General features: G+C 44.5%; 1 protein-coding gene across 9 annotated transcripts in view; it reads left to right on the plus strand.

Moving 5' to 3' along the window:
- Positions 1-24,705, plus strand: part of LOC144937101 (uncharacterized) — a 44,437-nt gene that overhangs the window by 12,888 nt on the left and 6,844 nt on the right. For 6 of the 9 annotated variants that reach the window (XM_078864364.1, XM_078864362.1, XM_078864365.1 and 3 more), the window contains 13 exons: positions 27-187; positions 431-562; positions 8,285-8,327; positions 8,447-9,789; positions 10,317-10,680; positions 11,235-11,927; positions 12,417-12,737; positions 13,201-13,742; positions 15,739-15,900; positions 16,947-17,080; positions 17,240-17,321; positions 21,828-22,049; positions 24,114-24,225. In XM_078864364.1, coding sequence (XP_078720490.1) covers positions 27-187; positions 431-562; positions 8,285-8,327; positions 8,447-9,789; positions 10,317-10,680; positions 11,235-11,927; positions 12,417-12,737; positions 13,201-13,742; positions 15,739-15,900; positions 16,947-17,080; positions 17,240-17,321; positions 21,828-22,049; positions 24,114-24,225 — 4,311 coding nt within the window. The remainder of the gene's footprint in view (positions 1-26; positions 188-430; positions 563-8,284; positions 8,328-8,446; positions 9,790-10,316; positions 10,681-11,234; positions 11,928-12,416; positions 12,738-13,200; positions 13,743-15,738; positions 15,901-16,946; positions 17,081-17,239; positions 17,322-21,827; positions 22,050-24,113; positions 24,226-24,705) is intronic. The other 3 variants (XM_078864368.1, XM_078864369.1, XM_078864366.1) reach the window with 3 other exon arrangements.

Here is a 24,705-nt window from a genome sequence, read left to right on the forward strand (position 1 = left end):
ATCTAACATGAATGGATTTTCTGCAGAAGATTCGGAAATCCACAAGAAGCGGATTGCACTTTGGTCAGATATGGACAAATCTTCCCAGGGGAATGTGGATAGTGCAAGTTCCAATGATATTCCTGCTCCAGAGGCTCAGTCTTGTAAGACTGAGCTGCCTCCTACATCCAATGAGATCAAGGCGCAGGTATAAGTTTGCTGTGTGTGTGAATATAAGCTTACGGAAATATTTTTGTTAAATTAACTTATCACTCAAGTAACACTATCCACCAATGAAAACAATCTGGTGTTTTTCTTTTGCAATCTGTGGAGGATATTTTCTTGCGATATTGCACGCATAATTATGCATGCACTGCTTTAAATACTCGTTCTGTTAAAAATTGTACGAACATTATCAAGCTTGGTTATTTTCTCTTTGGTGGTGTTGCAGATGCGGGATGAGTTGATGGCCTGGGCTCTGGAAGATGGGTACACGTGTGCTCGTGTGCGGGAATATGGACCGAAAGAGCGGACCAAGGCAAACCTACAGTGCACCTGTGGGAAACCCCACTGCACAGAGAAGGTGAGACACTCACTGTTGCTTGTCACAAAAGAACATCTGCAACTTCACAGAGCAAGCATTTACCATTCTCTTCATCGATGTGATAAATGCACCCCTAGTTGTGGCTGCAGGGTTTGCATACCCTCATTAAAATACAACATTTCTGGACAATGAAAAAGTAATCTTATTATTTTGCACTCCAATTTGATGCTTGTATAATGGGTGTTGATTTTACTCTGTGCCCTTGTGTGATCGTATGCTTCTTAAACCATCCAATATAAGCAAGCAATGTTCCAAATGTTGACAAGGTTTGACGCTTAATAATGTAGTACTGCTAGGTTATGCAAACGCTGCATCCACTGACAGTGATACATTGATGAGTGATAAAAAATAATCGATTAAATTGTGACCTAAATTCATATGATTGTTAACATGTCATACCCCACCGCACATGTGAGGAAACTTTTTACATACAATGTTACTGCCATTTAAAACTGGGTTTCGATACCTGTGTTAAGCCCATTTCTCACAGATGGTCACAGACCCACTCCCGACTATATCACATGAGAATTCCATCCTAGTGCCAGTTCCTCGATGTAACTATTAATTTTAACGGCTGATTTGCAGGGGTTTTTTGATGTCGTCGTCAAGCAATAGGGAAGAACAACTTGTGGGTTGGAGTGGAGAGCGTTGACGACCGCCTCCTGAAAATGTGGCGTAACTCAGGCACTAAAGCCAATTTTATTCATATGGCTATTGCAGACATGATTCGACTTAATTGCGTGAACCCTTACGAGCCCACCAGGTTGTGGGGCATTTTTTTCTAATTTGTTTCTAAATGGCGACCCTTTTCAACCCATTCCTCTTGTGACACGAGTATCGAGTTTAATGGTGTGAAATGTATCAAACTCCACACAGATGCATTGCATATGTATGTTAGAGGTTCTCCAGCCCTACTGGCCCATGAAACAACTGTTACCTGGGTTGAATTGGGATGGCATCTCCTCGTATGACCCAGCACTCTTTGACCTATAGGCATTCTTGATTCATTCTTGAACACAAGCAGCCACTCTGCTTAGATGCAGGTCCCCCCCCCCCTTCTGTCGATACAACACAAATAGTTGCTCTGAAGACCTCCCACTCCTTAGAATGCTTCGGGTGAAAAGCGAAAGCCCTAACAGCATACAGTCTATGGGACTTGGCATCCTACCTGAGAACAAAAAGGGGCCAGACAGAAAGATGGGAGTATAATCTCCTGGTTGACATGAAAGTCTGATGACCTTTAGGCATGCATCTCATGGATGTCCTCAACAGCACCTTTTCCTTAGAGATGACCGTAAATGGCAGCACTGCCACGGGAGAAGTGGGGCAACCTGCAGGCCCGCCAGCCGCACGCGGCCCATGGAGCCCCTCGTGGTGACCTGTTTTAAGTGTATTTAAGGCTATGCGTGGGGTCATGATTAGTGCACAAGCACGAATTAAAGCGTACGGCCCACTGAGGTGAAGGAGAGGGCCGCTTGTAGCCCACGAACTAGTCTAGGTTGTCCACTGCACTGGAGCCCACAACTCTCTCGCTCTCCTAGCTGACGTGATTGCCACCAGAAACACCATCTTAAGTATCAATCCACTCTAAGCACGTTGCCTGGGGCTCAAAAGCTGATCCGCAAAGTGTTCAGCACCAGATGCATGTTCCAGGGTACCACCCCCAACAATGATAAGCCTTGCAATTTTTTTGGTCGAACTGACCCTCATCCCCTTGACCTCATCATTGAATGCTTAATTCGCTAAGGACCTGACTTTTATACCTACTATTAAAATTCCTCTGTGCAATGCCTCTTTATCAGGAACCAAGCGAATCAAAGCCACCCTGCACGAGATTGGATCTAGTTTCTTGCACATAATGTATGGAACCTGTTTTGGGGATAGTTGTAAGATCTCAAGGTGGGTAACCTCCTAGACTTGAGTAATTACTGTACTTCACCATCGATCTCTTCTGAACTGGGTCCTCTCAACATCGAGTCAATCAAGTTCAGAGCTTGTAGTCATGTATGCCACACCCCCCTCTGGCTGTGTAGGTATGTTCTCTGGCAGCTGTCATGCCTCTACCTCTGCCAGACCCACCACGACCCCTTCAGCCACCAAATGTGGCTATTATCAGATCATGCAGGCCCCTTCCCTGCTCACCTCCTCAAGGACTTTGGGAATGAGCGGGAACAGATGAAATGTTTATCCCAGTGACCCCCTGACTGGCAGGAAAGTGTTGCCATTGCATCCTGCTACCTGAAGCTGGAAATTAACGAGTAAAATTTGTGCTTCCTACTCGAGGCAAACCAATCAACCATTTGAAGACCGAACCTCAGCTTTAACTGATGGAATACGTCATGATGCAGGACCGACTCTTCTGTATCCAATAATTGCTCCCTGCTTAACCAGTCATTGTGTTGTCCAATCCCACCAAGTGCTTCGCCAGCAGCTGATTTTGGTTCTCTGCTGAAGGCATGAGGAAGAGTTACTCCCTCATTAGATGTATCAAACCTGGAGGACTCTTGTGTGTTCACCAGTTGCACCCGCAGTAATGTTGTCACACCAGACGAAGCCGTCCCTGCCCAAGACCACAACCTTCATTTGAGCGAGAGCCAACCTGGTCACCCAGAGCTCCAGGAAGTTTACGCTCTCCCGAAAAGCCGAACACTGACCCTGCAGAGCCACCATCTGATAGCATGCCCAACAGGCTGGCATCTCCAGCCCAACAGTCACTTGTCCCTTGAAAAAACCCCGGAGGATTTGCTCAGGTCAGCTGTGGGAACTCCAATCGCCATGATATATTGACTCGTGCGGCCTGGGACCACGGAGCAAACTGCCATATCTTTTTTTGCTTTTCACTGGGTTTCTACAGCAGGTTCCACTGGAAAGCCCACATGCAAAATCTGGCCCATGGGACTATTTCCATGGCAGTAGCCATGGCCTAGTGCATCAGAGACCCTTGCCGGGCCTCTGCCCTGTGCCAAGACCCCGACCGACAGCCCCAAGCCATTTTATCTTCCCTTTCCTTATAGAAATTGTACTCTTGGACCATGTCGAACTGGCCCCAAGGTAGGTCAGCTGCTGAGCTTGGTCACAAAGGACATGTTGGCCCATTTAGTATGAACCTGTGGTCTGCAGTGTTCTCACCACATACCTTCACTGACCTCACCAAGTCTCTTTCCAAGCTGCCTCTTGTTTGAACTCGGTCTAAGAAAGGGTAGATATGGTGGCTCCCTTCCTGGGATGTGCCACCACTAAGACCAAAGTTTTGGTGAAACCTCTGGGTAATGCTGACGGCCCAGAAGGGAACACCTAGAACTGCCAATATCCCCCCAATACGGGGAATTTTACGTATTTGTGATCGTTCTTATTTGTACATTTACATAGGTGTCCTTGAAAATTCACAAATTCCAGCCAAGCACTTTCCTTTTTGGCCCTGATTCTAGAGGCCAAGGACTCCGTCTTGAAGTGTCTTTTCGGCATGTACGCATTCAACCTGCTCAAATCGCCGATTTGAAGCCTCCCGAACCCTTGATCACCATAAAGAATTGAGCCGAACCCTGAGCCGCTCTAACCCCCTGGGACATCATCTATTTCCCCTATCGCCATATGGCTTGTGCTTAGAGCCTTTTTTAATCTGGGGTGTTGCGGGGCTTTACTTTTCCCACGAACGACAGATCCGTTTGTCTCAAGTTGTTATTTTCCACTCTTGGACGGAACTGTCACATGACCTCCTAATTGAGCTGGAAGTGGAGCCTTGCACAATTTTTTCCCCCCTCCCCCTCTTTTCACTAATTTGAGAGTTGAGGCCTGGGAGGACATCTCCTGACCTACAGGGAATGGCAACTCTGTCCTCTACCCTGTCCCCTTTCAAACTTGCCAGCTTCCAAGGCTGCTGGTCCCAACGCAAGATGGTCTGGTTCAAGTTTGGGCTTTAGCCCGTGTACTTATGAAAGACGCAAAAAGGACAGGTCCAATAGTTCTGCCACGTTTCCTCGGGTTCCATTTCGTATTCCTTGATGGCCACCTTTTCTGCTTTCCCAAAGAGCATTCTGCCCTTGTAAGGCAACTTCATCAGAGGCATCATCCTGGTCTGTGCGACAGTCAGTTCTCGGTTTCTTTTGCCACAGGGTTGTCCTTGTGACCACTAATGATGCCATAGCTGTGGTGTTCCAGTTTACTAAGTTTAGCCCAACATCTGTTGCAAAATCCATGCACAACCACATGTCCTCATACGCCCTTTTAACCACGGTGCTGTTTTGCCTTACCTTCAAGCTGTTCGAGCTTTCTGGGCCAATATTATGCATATGCTATGTTGCGCCCCCATTCTTTATGCAAGACCCTCATGAAAAAAGCATTTGTAGAACTTAGGGTGGCTTTCCTGGATAAATAAGTCCTTTATTATAGTGACAATGACACTGCTGAGAGGGCATTGTTGGCCTCCTACTGCCCCTTCTGCTGGCTCCATGATTGTCAAGGTCGGGTCCTCTTTTGCTGCTGTCTTTTTTAGCAGGATCCACCTCACCAGAGCCATATCCACGAGAATGAGGACAGTGAGCACTTCACTCCGAATCTCTGGTAGTAGAGCGTGTCAGGCTTTGACATAATTTTGGGACCTGAAAGCTTTTGTTGGGTCTTCCCCACTCATGTCACCATATTGAGTATGTGCTGGTCTAATGGAGCTCCATCCACTCGGACCTACCCATTTAATGAAGGGTGAGGGGCTTCTCACCCTTGGCTTTTTCAGGAGCCTCTCAGATCTGGATTGACCAACTCTTAACTCTGCGGCCGCCCTGCAGGTCTCTTGCTAGGTCCATATCCTCGCCCCTCCTAAAGCCCTGTTCATCCCGATGTCTGTCAGCCTCCTGAAGTCTTATCAACCTCCGGGTAGAAACCTTGGAGCTCTCCTGATTCCAGTCCGGACGAGGAGGTGCATTATTTACATAATCCGAGCCTCCTTTATGGCCCTGATGTTGTCTATGACTGCGACCCATCATGGTGCAGGCTGGATCTGCCCAAAGTCCGTGTTTGTCTTCTGGGTTCTGGAAAGGTGTTGCCACGTGGCAATTTGGGACCCAGGAGGACTCCCATGCACCCCCGTGGTGCGTGCGCTAGTCGCCACGTCACTGCGTCCTCCACTGCACCTCAGGGTGACGGCCTACACCCGATGGGCCCCGGGCCACTGGAGTCTATTTTCCATTGCTTGCTTTGTGCTGGCTCTGGGCGGTTTCTTCAGATAAGTTTTGACACTGACAGCCTTCGTAACCTGGTGACACTACTGCGCCACCACCGCAGTCCTGTTTGCGCCTGGTTTTTTGGCACGCAATACGCAACTTCTGCGCTCCACAAGTTAGTGCTCAATGCATGCTGCCTCGGTGCTAATACGGTAAGGCCTCGACATCTGCGAGGGTTAGGTTCTTGAAATCTTGAAAATCTGCCCGAATGTAGATACAGGAATTCCTCCTTTATAACTCTGTTTCCTTAAAACACTCTTTGTCCTAGAGAAAAATTATCGTGCCAGATCCCTGCGCTGAAAATCCCTGCACGGTAAAAAATTCGACCTCTGGTAATTGTTTTTACTTTCTTTTGTCTGGAAAAATGCTTGCAAGTGATGGTGCTGGTTTTTTTACTAAACAGTCAAGGAAAAGCATCGGTATGGATGTCAAAATGCAAGTTATACGGAGTGTGGAAGTGGGAGAGAGGTCAGGTTGATGTCGGTTGGAGGTTGAAGCCCTCGTATACCGCTCCTAAAACACAGCGCTGTCTGTAACGCATCTCCATTGGAACCATGTTATAATGACCTGCTGTTTTGTTGTATAGTGCTCCGTTTACCAAGAACGCTTCCTGAGTGCTATAAGATGTATATATTTGGAAAAATGGGGTTAGATTCCAGTGTCCCACTGAACATACGGGAGAATGTAAATGTTTCATAAGATTAATCCTTTATTGTACACTTGAATAATATCAATATCCAGCAAACCCTTGATCATGACGGCAAGTGTTGTGTCCTTGAAAATAGCTGCAATCGGTATATCCATTATCCGAAAACTGAAAGGCAAATGGGAAAATTACGACACCCCCTCGTATTTTATGTTAGCCTTCATCAAACCAAACATTAATCAGGAAGTATTGTGAATCTATAATCCGATTAATATTTTTTTTGAGTTTAATATAACTTCTACGGTAAACACATTAAAATTGGGGAACATTTACGTAGTGTGCAATACAGTATACGTATCCGTGTACGGTAGTGTATATACTACAGGAAGAAAAATCAAACCTCGCTGCCTCCTTGCGGGAGGCTGGGAACACGTGACCTGGGACCTGCGATGGGTCGCTTGGGAGATCAGATGGAGACAGGACGGCTTGTGTGTTCTTCCGCGACAGCATCATCACAAGCAATACAGTTGCGACGCGTACAGTAATCTCGCGGTCAACCGCGAACGGTTGAGACCACGGGGGCGTGATCGGTCAACTGCACCTCAATTTGGTACTCGGTTTGGTTCACAACCGCGATAGCTAAACCCGCGAGAGGGAAGGGTTTGCTGTACTTAATTATCCAATAATACAAATAAATAATATCACATAATACAACAAAATTGTGCTGTACATTTTTGTTTACCATGGATGATTATGCGGGTGTGATGACGATACTCTTTTGGCGGTCATCGGTCCACTTGCCGCTACACTTTCACTAATTGCCTTCTCGTTTTTCTTTTTATATCTTGAGTGTGGAGAATTGACAGTTGACTCGTTTACTATGTAATGACGGCCAACATGTGACCCTTCCCCCCACTATCACCACGAGGAATTATATTCACCAACTCAATTCGTTGAGCTAAACTCGTCACTTTGTTCTGCCTTTTGCTCTTGCTCTCACTCCCTCAACTCCACTTGATGCTTATATCCCCATGGTAAAAATAAAAAAAACGCCACCATAAGGCTAAAATACCACAATGAACGGCACTTGAGTAAAAGCTTCAGCATCATTAATGCCGGCACACTGGCCACAATCCCCTACTGTACTGCGCAAGTACACTACCCCTCCCCATGATGCGGTGTTGTCAAAGAAGTGAATAGTCGGAGGAAAAAGGCATGACCGTTAAGCTGGTGTACAAATATAAAATCGTGAATAATACAAATTCTTGAAAGATAACTCCGACGGAGAGGTTTAATTGTACCATCTTCTTGGTTCTTTTGGTAAAGTCGTGTAGAAGGGAAATAATAAAATAATAAAAAATAAAATAAATATTATTTCCCTTCTACATGACTTTACCGAAAGAACCAAAAAGATGAATCCCTGCAGTCACGAAAGCTTTAAATCAAAATTTTACTGTACCAATTTAGAAATTAGAAACTGTAAGCTCCTCCAGTAGGGCTCTGTTAGCCAGCAGCTTCTACCACGAGCATTTAAATCTGGACGGTGAACTTCCCATCTCACTAAAAGAGTTAAATGCGACACGAACCTCATCATTGCAGAAACCCTACACAACAACTCTAGGCACCCAGTTTAGAATGGGTGCCTGGCACTGGGATGGAGTTCACATGTGATGTAGTTGAAGCGTGTTGGGGATTGCCCTATGCATAATACATTCTGAGTAATGTTTAAAAACAGTAATTCATACTCTTGGGTCTTTCGTTAAAGTCACGTAGATAGAAAAATAATAATCAATTGAATTTTTATGATTTTAACTTTGTTCTTCTTGTGTCATCTTTCAGGGTCCAAGTAAGTCCAATGGCAAATTCAATAAAGAATTCAAAGGTACGTGTTTATTACGTCAGACAAATTGACATGTGTCACTTAATGCTGTTCTATTCTCAGGGCGTGGGGGAATCTCAGCATGGCTCTGCTAATAATTTTTGTCTTTTGCAAAATTGCAGGAATCATACCAAAGGAAGAAAAGTTGGAAATACAAAGCTCTTCACTGCCCAAGGCATCTAAAAAAGTAACGACTGGCAGCTCAAGCTCAGGCGGTGCATTGTGCCCCCCAGTGCCTCCTATCCAGACTGGCTCTGTGGGCTTCGTACAAGCCAATGCTTTGAGCCCTCTTACAGTGGCGTGGAACGTTGTACCCCCGATCACTCCAGCGATTACGCCCTTGAAGCAACAGATGCATCCAAGTGGCTTGCCACAGTCCAAGCTCATCGAGATCGTGTCGAACTGCAACTGGGAAGCGGAGCGCACTCGCGTGCTCAGCGCCATTGCAGAATACTCCGGTGGGCAGAGCAGTGGTGACGTAACCACCGTGCAGTTGGGAGACTTGCAACTGGAGATCTCGCACTTGGACAACAAGGAGCGTTTTAAGGAGAAGCGCGATCCATCAATGACGGTTTCATACTTGTCGGGCCTCCCGTCCCATATGTGTTGCTCCAGGGTTAAGATCATCAACAACCCCAAGTTGTCATCGGCGTCTTCTCCATCCAAGCAGCGGGCGGCGGTGGCTTCGGTCAGAAGCTCCAACAGTGGCGACAGTGCTTCAGAGGAGCCGTGCCAGCAGCAGAATGAGCGACAGCCGAATTGGTCGCAGTCCAAACAAAGTTCTCCGCCACTAGAGCAGCAAAGCCTGCAACCGCAGCAGCTGCAGAAGCAGCTATTGCAGGCACTAAATCAATCGGAAGAGCATGTGGAGAATGAAATACAGAATTCTGAGAAGGAGCTGGATCAGCAGGAACAGACTCAACCACAGGAGGCTAAGAAGCAACAAGATGAACGGCTAGAGAACGAAGAGCAGCAACCACAGGTGGTAGAATGTCATTCAGAGCTACAACAACAGAATGAGCAGCCAGAGCATGAGCCACAAAAGCGGATACGATCTCATTCTCTACATCAGCAAGAACAACGACTGGAAGATCAGCCAAAGAAGCAGCAAAGTCCGCCACAGCAGAATAAACAGCAACTAAATCAGGTGCTGCTTCTGCTTCCAAAGCAGCAACAAATAAATGACCGGCAACAGAATCTCGTACAGCCACAGGTTGAATGCAAACAGGCACTCGACAAGGATGTCCCATCGCAGCAAGAGCTCAAATCTGTTGAGGGTACTAGAGCCGAGTCGTCCCCACCGGCGAAGAGGAGCATGCCCTCTTCCACTGCCGGAGTTGAGAGGCCGGCCGCTGGGACGTCTGCGGCAGCTAAAGGAGGCACTCTCAACAAGACTCTGTTCCTCACCACGGCTGCAGCCCAGGCTGTGTTTAACTCCGGCGCCAAAGGAGTAAACATAATACAGGTATGCAGCTTGACATACATTTGTCCACATGTGCGTAATACAATGTTGACATTTCTGTACTGTATAAATGCAAGTCCATCTTAAGTTTATTGTGCAGAAGAGTGGGCCGTGCATCATAGGCACCACTAATTAGGGAGGCATGTATATTTTTAAGGAAAGGTGTGATTTCAGTCATATGGCCGAAAGATAGGTCTTAAGCTTGGGCTTGACTTTTCAAAAAGCAGTATGCCTTTGAATTTTTTTTTAAACTAAGTAACAAAATATCAAAAACTCTCAGCCTATTAATCATAGTTTATATGTTATTACCTAGCTATTAAATATATATATTTGTTCAGATTTAAAACTCCACAAGCCCTGTAATGAATTCACAACGATGGTGCAGCTTGTGTGCAAGTTCACGTGAATGCATTCACGCCCCGTATTATTTGCAGTAAGTTTGCCTCGGTCATAGGTTAATGAAGCAAATTTAATGGGCTGCGTTAATCGATATAAAGTGCCTGACTGTTCATGGCCGTTCTCTTTTGCAGGTGAATGGCAACTTCATGCCGCAAGCCAAGCTGGTAGTCGGACAAATGGGGGCATTGCAGGCTATGGGACCGGCCGAGAAGCAGCAGAGTATGGTTCCGAAGGGGAACCTGACACTCCGCGGGCATTCTCCCTTTCTGCAGGTCAACGGTAACATGGTGACGCACACCAAGCTGCTAGTCGGACAGATGGGATCCCTGCAGGCCATCGGACAATCGGTTGGGCCGTCTCCTTTCGTCAGCACGGTAGGGAACCCGTCGCCTGGCACCAACTTGGCGTTCCATGCGGCGACGCGACTGGTGACCACGCCGCTGTCCCCCGTGTCGATTACTCTGCCCGATGGGACTATGGCGATGCCCACTTCAGGTAAGAATTTGCATCATACTGATGTTTCAGCAAGCTGTGTTACCAGATCACAAGGGCATAGTTTAAAATAATGCTACCCAAACTCCAGTCTTAATGACCTACCATGGACTAGCTTTCCTCATTTGCCAGTCTGCTCCTTTCAAATACAGATTGGATTCTGAAATGCTCTGCATGTCCGATTTAAATTAAGACAGAGGTGTGTGTGTATATTCTGCTTTCCCTTCAAGGTAAGGTTTTTGGAACATGTTTTATAACAATATGAAGATTGGCCATTGCCTGAAATGTTTGCCCACCATATAGTTTTCGATTATAAGCCAGTCTGAAAGATGAATGTGAAGTTTTTAAAGACGTATTAATTTCCACCACCCGCCCCCTCCCCGCCTGCTCTGATGAGTCCGGTTTGGCTGATATTGTTGATGTCCCTGATAATGCCGTTCAGATCGTCAGGATGTTGCAATGTATGATGTTAATTGATGTACATTTCCAGAATTATATATTGTGAGGTTTTTTAATACGAATTTCCCACCTGTGTATTTACATTTTTTCGTTAACAGGCAACAAACCCGTCACGCACCTGATTATGAACAAGGTGGGTACTCTGGTTGCAGGGCAGCCTTTCCCCAAGTCCATAAAGCTTGGCCCATCCTCCGCGACCAGCACACACGTGGCGTCTGGAGCAGCTACTGCTGCTGCTCCAGGGGCATTTGGTGCTACTCTGGCAGCTATTGTACCTGAAGCAACTAATGGACCTGTGGCAACAGCTGGTCTTGTGGCAGCTGATGGACCTGTGTCAACTGGTGGTCTTGTGACAGCCGATTGTCCTGTGGCAAGTGGTGGTCCTGTTACAGCTAATAGGCTTCCTACGGCTGACCAGCCTGTTACAGACGATGGGCCTGTATCAGCAGGTGGTCTTCTCACCGCCTGCGGGCCAGCGTCCGCTGCTGATGCGGTTGTGGCTTGTGGGCCTGTTGCGGATGGTGAACCTGTTGGAACCAGTGGGCCTGTGGCAGCCAGTAGATCTTTGGCAGCTGGTAGGCTTGTTGCAACTGGAGAACCTGAAGCAGCTGTTAAGTCGGCGGCATCCGGGGAAACTACGGCAGACGATAAGGATTCATCGTCGACCACTGCTAGCTTAACCCGGGCAGTGACCACGTCGGCTTCGGCAGGAGTGCCTATAGCGGTGCCCATTACTTCCAGCAGCCCAGCAGTCGCCGTCAATCTGAGTGGCGGCCTTCAACTGCCCACCGGTATGTCGATGCATCGTGAGCTGTTGTCCGTGGGACATGGTAAATTGGCATGCGTAGATATAAACAATCTGCGTAGTTTGTTTGTTTGTGTTAAGTTTAATCTTGCATTGTCAGCCTCATTGAAATAATGTTTTGAAGTAATACAATATTTTTATTAATTTATTGTCATTTCAACTACATTTTAAATATGTATACATTTGAGAGGAGTAGGAGGAGCATGAACTTAAAGGATTATTAGGATTTTCAGAGAGGCGAGGGGTCGAATGCTGGTACGGGCATAGCGAAGGGATGTTGGCAGATGAGAACAGGATGACTGTTAAGCCTCTACTTGAACAAACGAATGATCTTGGCTATATTGCAGCAGCAAAGAGCAACTTTGGAATAAGCAGAGGTGTGGAAGTTTCAGCAACGTTTTTCCAATGGAACTTTTACAGTCGCCGATCATTTGTCTTCGCCACTCACTGCTCGATGGCTTTCGTGCATACGCAGGCATTCCCATAGTGCGCGAAGTCTCGCTGGCCGATCCGCAGCGACTGGTGCTCATCCCCATGCAGCCACCGCAGGTGCGACCGCTGGCGAACCCGACGGCAAATAACCCAATTCGCCTCCCCACACCAGCACCCATGCTACTTCCGGGCCAGCGCATGGTTCTGCAGCCCGTGAAGGCCTCCAGCGGGATGCAGCTGTACCGTCACCCGAGCGGGCAGCTCGTGCAGCTGGTGCCTGTGCGCTCGACACGGCCTCGACATCCCGTCAGCACCACGGCGGACGCTCCCAAGCCCCCCTCGACTTACACCACCCTTCGTACCGGTAATCTCAACAGGAAAACACATCTTGGCCTTTCCCTATTCTCAAATGGGCATCGGGTAGTTCTCATGTCCACCTGAAGGCCCCTGGGAATCATTTTATTTTTAGTATGTAAACATGGCATGTATTAATCACTCCATAGGTCAACTAATTTTATAATCACTCAAACGTTGTACTTGTATCTCACACCCTGAAAGACGATAGACAAGAGTGGTCAATTTATAATCATCTTTCAAAGATCTTTGTTGTTGTCGTCTTTGTCCTCAAGCCACTTTTTTATTCCCTATGTGTCGATTGCTGGTTGGTATTAAATGTTACATATTTTTTTATAGCAGTTTTTTTGTTAGCGAGTCACATTGGGTTGCAGAAACATAACATTTTGTCGTGCAGTAGTAAATATGATGGACTTTTTCAGCAGTGTGACAAATAGACATATTTACAGTGGACTTTGTTTTGTTATTTGCAGGCTTGGTGGTCCATACTCTTAACCCCACTGGCCTCGGTTTACAAATGAGACCAACTGGAACCATGTTGACTGTGGCACGGACTGAGGTACCGCAGGTTTCCTCAACCACCATAGCTTCATTCTCGGCTCCAAAGGGTGCCGAGGTGGCCACTCTTGAAGCATCAAAATCGTCTCCCGTGAAAGTTAGTCAACCGCCTGCAGATAACGTTACTAAAAGCACCGTGACGCCATCTAGCGAGGCGGTGTCGAAACAAACAGCGGAGAAGGTGCTGTCGGGTGGACCAATGACGGCTCTTGAGATGTGCTTGGTAGAGGCAACGAAAAACTTAGAAATCAAACGCGAGAAAGAGTTGTGGAAAGAAAGGCTTCGTAAACTGGATATGGAAATGAGCAAGGAAGCGAAGGTTAGTCCGGAGGAGATTTGTCAACCTATAAAGGTGGAAGTGAAATTGGAAAATCCAGTACCGATGTCTCCTCAAGCAATGCCCGGTGGTGAACAAACGCAAGCTGAAGGCGATGCAGTGAATCCCATTGTCGTGAAGGTAATTTTTATCTTTTAGTTTAATGCAACCTCATGTCTTAGTAGCACTACCAACTGATTTGCGCAGGATATAACGCGAGTGAATTGTAAGCGATATGGATTTATTGCTATTCTTTTCCCAATGACGCTTGTTAGCCTACTTTCAATCAACAGCAATAATGTGACGTAGCATAAACATTCACAACAATCACATCAACAACCCCGATAAAAATTTGTTATGGAAAAACATTGACATCAACACATGACATATAAACAGAAATGTTGATATCAACACCACAAGTAGAAATATTATCAACTAGCGTGTTAGCTCGTCCTAGGACGGAAGCTGTAATATTAAAGATGTTAATTAATGTTTTATTGCGTGATTGTTAATTTAATTAGGGAATGTAGCACGTAAATAGTTCTTTAATTATTAAATGGAATAAAGGACTGATTTCTCGGTATACGATATTTTGTGTGAATCTCTTATCAATGTTTAAAAGGTTTCCCTGCAGTTGACTATCCTTGATGAACACTTTGATCCGCTGAGGATATTTAGATCTAGACAGCGCTTTTTAGACATTGTATAAGGGCAGTGTGATCTGCAGAGGGGCCAAATCTAGCTAGCATAGAGGCAAAAGAAGCATTAAAATAGGTAAAAAAAATTTTTACCAGGGACTCTTCGGTAATTTACACATTAGGCAAAGACAAACAATCTCTGTGGCTGTATAATTTGAAAAATGCCCGTAACTTCACTTTAGCACTGTTTTCAAACCACCTTAAGCTGTTAACTGACAAATGTATCTTCACCGATGGACGCTTGATAGCGAAGAGTGAAAATAGAGTAGAGCGCTGATACTGTCTAAAGTAACTTTGCAAATAATGAAGTCCAAAGAGAAGCATTAGAGTTCTGAAAAAATTAATCGGAGTATAATTGTATCTTGTCTAAATATAATAGCAGGGAATATTGAAATAAAGTATGTCATCAAACACTTCACTGCATTTCACTGTAGCACTATTAATGCCAGTGAATTTTGCTCAAAAAGAAGTCGTAAAACACCTCTCAGCATTTGACCGCAGCACTGCATTAATGGCAGTGGTTGTTGCACCCAACTAAGTCCTAAAACACCTGACGTCATGTCACAGTAGCACTGTATTTAACGGACGTTCAATTATTTGAAATTCACTGCTCCGATACGTATCTTCCGCTTTCGTCCGCTGGGGTTGAAAACAATTGGAATTCGATACAATGCCTGCAAAGTAGCAGAGAAATGTTTATTGTCGCGTAATTTGGAAGCGTAAAGTAGACTTAACTTTTGTTGGACGTGCCGAATAAATAAATAAATGCGCCAAATGCACTGATGCGGCGTAGAATCTTTATTGCCTTCACTTTCTATAAAGAAGCGTAAAATCGGAAGCGAATTTGCGTAAAAAAATTATCAGCCGCTCGACCTTCTGCGTTAGTCAAAAAATGCAAGCACACATGAATAATAATGAGGGGGGGGCCCGTGTGGAGTCACGCGCAGAACACACACACACGGCCTTGTTTGGCTCGTTATATTAGTTGCTGCGTTGATTTTTTTATTAGCTTTAATTTCCATGAAGAAATGTAAAAATTAAAGCTAATTTTGCGTCAACGAATTTTCGTTTCCGCTCCACTTTCATGCGGAGTGACGTCACCCATTCACGATTATTAAGGATGGTGGCGGGGGGGTGTCCATGTGGAGGACCCCACCTGTTCATGATTATTAATGAGGGGGGCTGGTCGACATGGAGTGACGTCACGCGCATTACACACAGACATTATTGGCTCATTAGCGATGGCTGTACAACTATTTTATGACCACACCTGGAAGCGATGCGCATGTACGTTGTGCCACGTACGTCATCGGTGCGTGAGTACGTCATAGGAAGAACTGTAAAGGGTTAATTTTATCAGCAGCGCGTGGTCTTTTGTTCTGCTTTATACCGCCGACCGCAAGACTCGCCTGAGTTAGTGTTTGGCATTCTGTTTGTAGGCTGCAAGAAAAGAGGATGTAAATAACACAGACGAAGAAGACTCTGTGAGCAATAAGTCTGGGTCGGGAAACACCGCCGCCAGAGAAACGGCGCAGTCTATGGACGACGAGTCGACAGAAATGTCCAGTGATGAAGATTCCGAAGTGGATGTGGAAAATTTAGTAAGTGTGCACCGTTTACTGGGATGATTTTGTCGATGTGAAAAGTAACAGAGAATGTAAATTAACATTTCGTGCCTTCGAAGTAACTTTGTTTGTGTTATTGTTCATTTTTCTTGTAATTTCTGTACAATTCAGTTGAATGTAATAATTTATTTTATTTGACATGACAAGCTGTAAATAAACGATTGGATGCCAAACAACTTTCCACCGTTTATATGCATTTTATCCTCTTTTCTTTATTCACCCATAAGGGAAATATTTTACGCCAGATCAGGGGTGTCAAACATACGGCCCTCGGGTCGGACCTGTCCCCCCAAGCAACTTTTTGCACTTTTTTTAATCATCTACCTAAAATGCCACATGAATTTAAACTAGGCATTCAAACAGGGCATTTGGTGCAGCCTGCCGCAAAAAATACATCACTTTTTTACTGCACTTTTAGATTTTTAATCGGTACATTAACACCGTATTATTATACTTTTCATAGGCCCAACCGAATGCCCTACTGGAGGTGCATTTTAATCCAAACCGCCCCATTGTCCGACCTTGAGTTTGACACTCCCTGCACTAGATTATGCTACCCAAGGAAATTGGGAAACTTTTTTTAAGTTGCCATTTTTCCATTTTCATCGAATTTTTGGTTTCGCTTCATGGTCTGCATACACGTTGCAACACCTACTCACATCTAACCCAACGGGATCCACAAATAACTCCTCGTTTCATCTTGTGGCGTTGTACAGAACTTTAAGCTTCAAAACCCCACTTCCATTTCCATCACATTGACTTTCAATAAAAAAAAAACAACCCCTAGACATGCATATGCATTTTTATATTGTAAATGTAAACATGCATATGCCTCGTGACACTTTTTTACTGATTGGCCGTGTCGGGTGGTGGAGGGTTACGACACATTTATAAATAACGCGATCTCAACCCAAAAACGTTGATTATGAATGCATATGCCTGCTACACAGTTAACTTGTCCCTGAGCACCTGTTGCCTGCTAACCGGATCGATGGTGAACCACATGTTTTCTTTGCGAAAAGTCTGAGGGGGAAGTCTCTGGTATCAATTACCCTCAACAAAATATGGACATAGAGACTGTGGTGGACACCAAAATGAAGGAAAATCTTTCTTTGCTGAGGTCGAGGGTGGCACAGAAAGACGGCATGAATTCCCAGTAAGTACCTGCTGCATTGCTTCACTCATTCCTTCATTTGTTTTACTTTAACCACTCTCGTAAAAGGCTTGCCGTAAAAATATTGGGTTTTTTCTAGCTTCACGCCAATGGTGTTTATGATGGTCAGTCGCGTGTAGCTTTTTTGCTGTCCTTTTACAGGTGTGCACTTCACAACCCCGAATTTTCAAACCAGGAGTTGAGCGACAGTGATTCAGACGATGATATCCTCAAGGAAGTTCGGGTAAGGGATTTACACACTGGCATGTAACCTGATTGTGTTAACTTAATTATAAACTTAAGCGCACTTACGGAGGGTTGCAATTTTTTACAAACTGTCCACAAACAAAACGAGGTCATCATCCCATGGACCATCGCGAGCTCGAAGCATTTGCCTTCATGACAGAGCACGAGGAGTCTTTAAGCAGCGTTGTTCATCAAGGTTTTTGGGTTAGATGGCGTAAGTATAGATGTGTCGTAACCCTCCACCACCCGACACGGCCAATCGGTATGGGATTTGTCGCGTAAACAAAACGCGCCAATTAGTTTACTTCTTCAGCCCACTGGTGTGTTGGAGAGTCAATCCACAACATTTACAATTTGAGTAGTACGACGTTTCGCTGGTAATTGCAACCAGCATCATCGGGCGATTTGCCAGAATGGTGAAGCAGCAATCCACCTGCTTCCGGTCTTAAATAGAGCAGCAGCAGAACGACGTCATCATTGAACCCAGTCAGGTGCAGAGATCGGATGGGGGGGTTATTTTAATTATATAATAGACTAGTAATCAGTTAATTAGTGTGTTTCCTTTAAGGAATTGTAAGATGTATTAATTAATAATACACGTCCAGGCCGCACTAAGCCTGTAGCTGTCAGTGGTTAAAATACCGACTATAATCACCCAGGGATGGCTGTCCTTAACGTTCGTGACGTCACTCCACATCGACCAGCCCCCCTCATTAATATTCATGAGCAGGTGACGTCCGCAGAATGGACACCCCCCCCCCCCCATTCATAATTACCGGCTGACGTCACTCCACATGGGGGGCCGAGGCGCCTCCCCCCTCCTCGGCGCCAACTTACAACCCTCATGTCACGCGATCTCCGTGACGCTGTTGAGACAAAGTAAAAAGGGCGTCGTAATAAACAAGGGATTATTACCTTTAAATGAAATAGGTCTGTGTCACCGCGCCCTTACAAATTGCGCTCGCATTAATGCACTGAATATCACGTCGCGGTCTGCTTTTCGCTTGCAAGTTTCAGATTTACTGCAATACACCCGTCCTTGGACGGGCAAAATGCTAGATATTTATATTTCTCTCAATTTCAATGGATTCTCGAATTAGTCTTGGCCAGTAATAATTAGTTTTACACAACACTTCAACGTTATCAAAATCAATTGTGTCCTTGTTGGCAAGCATGTTCTGCAACTGCCGACAGTTGTGTTTGAGAGCCTTTAATATTTATTTGGTATTCTTTTAGTCTTGCACTAATGTTACGTCCCTTCTGTCCAATATAGCATCTGCCACATAAGCAAATAATCCGATACACACCTGTTGATAACTTAGGCAATTCATCTTTAGTACAAGATATCAGTTTTTTTTATTTTGTGTACCGTGCCAAAGATTTTTTGCTATTGCAAAACTCGAACTAATTTGTCAAGATATATGGAATTTAATTGTTTTAATGACCTGATCGCTTGCAGCAGTATTGCTGTTCGATCTTGGTTTGGCATTCAATGTTCTGTTAATTTGTACATGGTTGTAGCCATTAATTCATAGCGCTTAACATGTTTAATCTGTCTCCTCAGACTTTCGCCATCTGACACTGTTTTAGCCCTATGTATGAGCGTCTTGATGAGAGAGGATTTGTGCGGGGTGATGATGCGAATCTGCATTCAGATAGGCATCAGTGTGCATTCCCTTTCTGTAAACGCTGTGTTATTTTACCATTAGGCGGCGTCCAAGCAAAATATCTAGGAATGGGAGTGTGTTATTCACCACAACTAACCAAATTTATACATTATCTAGACTTCATAACAAACAATTCCCAACTAATAACGAACAATGAAAATACAAAACTGTAATGAGGGTGGAGGTTTACGATACATTTATACTTACGCGATGTAACCCAAAAACCTTTATTATAAATAATATTGGTCGCGAAAGCCTACATGTTAAACTGAGCGTTGCTGTTATCCGCTTTAAGCCTGCAATTTTGGGGAGTGTTCTTGCTTTTAACGTCTTGGCAAGAAGGTAATTTTAGAACAGAGGTACTCAACTAGAAGGACTCCTGGCACAGGGCAGCTGAGACTAGGTGGAAGCCCATGTTGGCTTTCGGTCGGATGATAAAACAAAGAAAAAGATCCCCCGTATAGCCTGTAACAGACTGTTTGGGCAAGTACAGTTAGAGAGCACCGATGAAGGCCGGCACAGCACACGAGGGGGTGAGTGGCCAACACCACGCCCGGCCGCCTTTGTTTCCCTAGTGGCGATGTTTACACATCGCACCAGTTACTCATATAAGGCTGAGTCGACCTAGGGTAGGCCCAGGACCGGTTCAAATAATCGTCACTGGTGTTGGCTATGAGCAGGAATCAAACCCAGGTTGCCAGGTTCATAGCACAGAGTGCTAACCGCTACACGACCACTCCCCACAGCACCCATTCTCACTGACAGCAGCCTCGTGACCATCCTGAAATGCGTTGACAATAGCCTCTGTGGCACTTGCCCTGTTCAGTTGCACGCCGAGTCATTGTTTGCACCCCTGTTTTCCTTAATTCTGTTGTATTTTTTCAGTTAATCTCTTTTGCTTGTGCGTTTTGTAAGGCACATTTGAGATGCACTAACATATATAAGTGCTATATGAATACTAATATAAAAGCTGTACGGTTTTTTTCAACAGCATGTCTTATGAATGGGGTGATTCTGTGTGCTAAATAACAATTACCATAACTGTACATCATTACCTGCAGCTTTGTTCTGGTTCACCTCCACCACTTGGTATTTTTAGTTTTGGATGCAATGCTGCACTTTTTTCGCCAGGGGGTGCATCACTCATTACAATTGCCTTATTTAACATTTTGGGTCACTTATTTTACCTTTTGAAAGTCTCAGTGTGCCATTAATAGAAAAATATTGAATGCAACAAGGTGGGGAAACATTTGAAATTAATATTTGAGCATTAAAATTGAGGATAACCAGATGTACGGTCACGAGATGTTGACTAACTCGCCTGGTATACAGAACGTCGTGGGTTCGACCCTGACACCTGTGTATTTGGAGTTTACATGTTCTCCCTGCAGTGGTGTGGAATGTTCTCCAGGTTCTCTGGTTTTCCTCTCCACATTTAGAAGCATTTCGAGTATTTGGCTGCTATGAATTTCCACATGAGCCGCCACTTAGTTGAGCTATCGTTTGTGGTCAGGTCGCTTAAAGACACGTTCCTTCGGAGAGAGCAGGTAGGAACTTGGTTGGACAGTGCATTCGTGCACGACAGATAAATATGCACGACAGACAGACAAATAATCCCTGGTGGGCAGTGTGGAACTTGTTGTTCTTACCTGTAAAAAAAGAACTATATAGTTCAGTGGTTCTTACCTGGTAAAAAAATAAATAGATATATATTTTTTATACATCGTATTTATTTATAAAGTGAAAAAATGAAATGGAGTTGGGTTTGATAGGACAAATGAGAATGTGTTTTTTTTTACACTGGAGGGAAGGAGATAACTATATTCTTTGGTTTTGGTGTTGCGCCCGAAACGTCGTGATTTAATTTAGTTGTTTTCATTTTTTTATTTTTTACCTACGTGACTTTACCGAAAAAACCAAAGAGTGTGAATCCTTGCAGTCACGAAAGCTTAAAATCTAGAATTGAGGAGAGAACTAGACGGACCATAAGATAGGAGCACACTGAATGGACGGTGGAAAGCGATTGCAAAGAGTGGATAACAATGAAGGGAGGCTGTTGCCAAGCAGTGGGATGTAAAGTCCAAGAGAAAAATAAAGGTTGATGGTCATAAGGTTGCATGTAGGTCATCACCAATACCATAGGCTACTGTTTCGTTCCTGTGAAAATAATCCTTTGCTCAATCATACGAAACAATATACCACTGTTAGTGCTCTGGCTTATGAACACATGATATCGTTTACATGTAAGAAATGTGTGTGGTGTCAAGATAATGGAAATTGTATTGGTGTGTGGTATATGTGTAATTTTATTTTGTAACAAAATCATTCGCTTAACCGTATTTGAGATTGTAGCCTTATTGAGACTGGGGATTTTTTTTTGCCAATATTTAACCCAACTTTGCTTTGTACAACGGATACACCAGCGTTTGTGACCGCATAATGCTGATTTATAAATGCAGGCAGGACTGAAGATACCAGTTGTGCAAATCAGCCAGTATTTTAGGCAAATGTTATCGCAGTGGGATGCCGTGTGTGCAAGGAGTCGTGGGTTCAATCCCCACCCTGACGCCTGCTGTATATTTAGAGTTTGCATGTTCTCCCCCTGGTCACGTGTATCTTTCTCCAAATCTTACGGTTTTTCCATCCACATTTACATGCGTTTCGAGTATCTGGATGCGATAAAATTTTTGTATGAGCCACTTCGTTTTGACAGCCAGGTCGCTTCTGAAAACGTGCAATATAGCTCAGTGGGCCTTACCTGGTAAAATAAAATGTTTTTAGAAGTTAATAAATCCTCACCTTGGTGTCCTTAGCATCCGCGTCTTTCTTATCTTCAGCCAACCCGGTCGAGCCTCATGCGCTCACTGCAGCTGGAGAAATTGATCGCTCTCAAGCTGCTCTCGGTGCCCATGGACGAGTTCTACGACCCCAAGGCCTCGCTGCACACGGTCAACGAGCGGCGACGGCGCTCGGAGCTGCGCGATCTCTTTAAGAACATCAAGAACCTTCTGGGTTTCCCGGCGCACACCAAGATGTCCAAGTACGCCCTGCTAAAGCAGGTGAGATCTGGGATGGGATGGCAACATGTGGTAAAAACTCTCTCTTCGGTCATTTGGCCATAATTAATGTCAATGTTTACATACAGCTGTCAATTGGACTGCCATCGGATACATTGACACGTCGTTTAAAGAGAAAACAAAGTATGTTAAGACGCCCTGCATAATTAACTTACATTTTGGGTTGTTAATTGCATTGCTGAGTCTTATTCTTATAGAAGTCCCATTTGTTACACGCAGAATTCGCCCAATCTCTGGTCACATGAACTGTCCTTCTAACTTGTTCCACAACATCATTCCATCCCACCATCAGTCTCTTTTTGCCCTAGTTCTAACTTTGTCTCTTTTGAACACACATGTCCACCATCTAAACCTAGCCTCCCTCACCTCGAATATTAGTAACCCCAGCCAGGGCTCTAACTGCTCTTTGAGAGTTGCACTGGCTCCCAGTACACTTTGTGGATAGTGTATAAACTCTGCCTATTAATGCACATGGCCTATATAAACATGTCCAGTCTACTTGTCCAAAACCCCTCGCACCCATCGCAAACCTCATCACGGGCTGGTCTTTGCTGTACAGACAGCTCTGACCACAACGTCCCGAGTGTGTAAAAAAAAAAGCTTGAGGAGCGCAACTTTCTGGTATGCTGGGCCCCGAAGGCTTGGAATTCACTTTCCAGCAAACCGTGGAAAGAAAAAATCTAATTTTTCAGAAACTTCTAAGATCTTCTCTTTTCAAACTGACTTTTGATTCATCAACTCGGAATTAATATTGTGATGAGCTGCTGGTCCAATATTGTAAGCGGCACAATATAAGTGACTTTCATATTTCCTGACACTGAATTGCCAGCCCGACGCCCGCCCCTATCGTTGTCACTTCATAATCCGCCATCTAGGCGTCCGTATGACTGATGCCCTCAACGAGTAGACGGATAGATGCATGCGGGAATGTGTGTGAACATTTGCATCGTGTGTTACCAAGTTGAGTGTTACATTATCACAAAAAAAATATACGTACTAAACAAATCATTTTCACAGTCGATTCACCCACATCATAGTACCTTCCAACGGATGTAGCACTGTTACCTCTCGTGAGCCTATCTAACATCTATCTTTGCAACAATCTTGGCAACATCAAACCACGTAAAGCCGAAACATCACCCCCGTGTTCTGGAAAAGAGCTCATTAAGTAAACCGTGTATAGCTGAAACACATGTTCGATAAAGCTTCGTTTGGTGACATTTTGCAATATATTTCAAGTTTTTTATTTAAGTGTTTGCCATCAATTCTCATGAGAAAGTTATAAACATTGGATATGGACTGGATGGAATTGGCAAAAATAAGCCTCTGAATGCGAATGCTTTCCAAAGGGTAATTTGAGAATGATGGAAAAACAATTTTGCCTGTCTGCACGTCTCAAATGAACGCACTAAACCCAAATGAGGTTCTCCACCCTGAAAGAATTGGCGAGGTTTTGACAGGCGTTTATGCATCAAATCCCCATGGCTTTGAATGTGCACATAGATTAAGCTGCCCATGATTAAAGCCATACAAGCTTGTGTACGTGTCAGGATCTTTTCAGGATTAACCAATTAATGTATTCATCATTAAGCGACAAACTTTATTGTTTTTTTCTAGACAATAAATGTGAGTCTAACTCTCCCCTCACTGCTGGGTAAAGGCCACCTCACATTTTCTGCCCTTCCCTCCTTTCTTTGGTTGCTGCTGTTCACTATTGGCCTCCGAACCCTTTCATCTCATCTCTTCCACTGTCTTCCCTATGCTTATTTTTTATTTTCTCGGTATCCACTTTGTACTTTATTTTGTCTTTCTCGTAGGTTCTAATTGCGCAACCTGCCAGATTTCACTATGCAAGATGATCTATTCCAGTTGCGCCATAGTTAACTATTTTAATATAACAAAAATCTGATTGGGAAAAATAGTTTTGAAGTGCTTTTTATTGCTTGAATTAGTCTAGAATTGTTTTATGAATGATAAAAACTCATTGTATGTCGCTAATGGAACGGGCCCTTGTGCTGTGTGCCACCACTGTCGCTCCCCTTGCAGGCTCACAGTGAGATCCAGCATCTTCAGGAGCAGGGCGACAGGATGATTGCCGAGAAAAACAACCAGCTTCGACGGCGAGATGCCCTCTTGCGGAAGCTGGTTGGGATGACGCGTAAGCAGCAGCAGCAGCTCGCTCTGTGGTCACACTGACATTCATTCTACAGTTTATTTTTTAAATGTACATTTGTGTTTCTAAGCACACATTGAAATCAGATTACACAAGGTTCGATGAGAAATGAATTCGGACAACAGACTATAGGCAGAAAGGAAAAATATTCCAAATGTATCCTAATTTGTAAAATTCTGAATGTATCTTGCTTATCCATAATACAGGTTTTTTTCGGTTGGATCGTGTAAATATATGTCGTTAAACCTGCCACTGCCTGACACAGCCAATTAGTAAGGTTTGTCACTTAAACAGAACATGCAAATTCGTTACAAGTACAGCACAATGGTGTTAGAGAGCAAAGCCACAACATTTACAATCGGAGCACGACGTTTCGCCAGTAATTACAACTAGCTTATCTTGCCTAATTTGTTAAACCAAAGCAGCATTCGAGCAGGCCAAAGTAGAATGTTTCTGTTAAGTTCA

Source organism: Lampetra fluviatilis, chromosome 18, assembly GCF_964198595.1.
Source record: "Lampetra fluviatilis chromosome 18, kcLamFluv1.1, whole genome shotgun sequence".
NCBI classification, from domain to species: Eukaryota; Metazoa; Chordata; class Hyperoartia; order Petromyzontiformes; family Petromyzontidae; genus Lampetra; species Lampetra fluviatilis.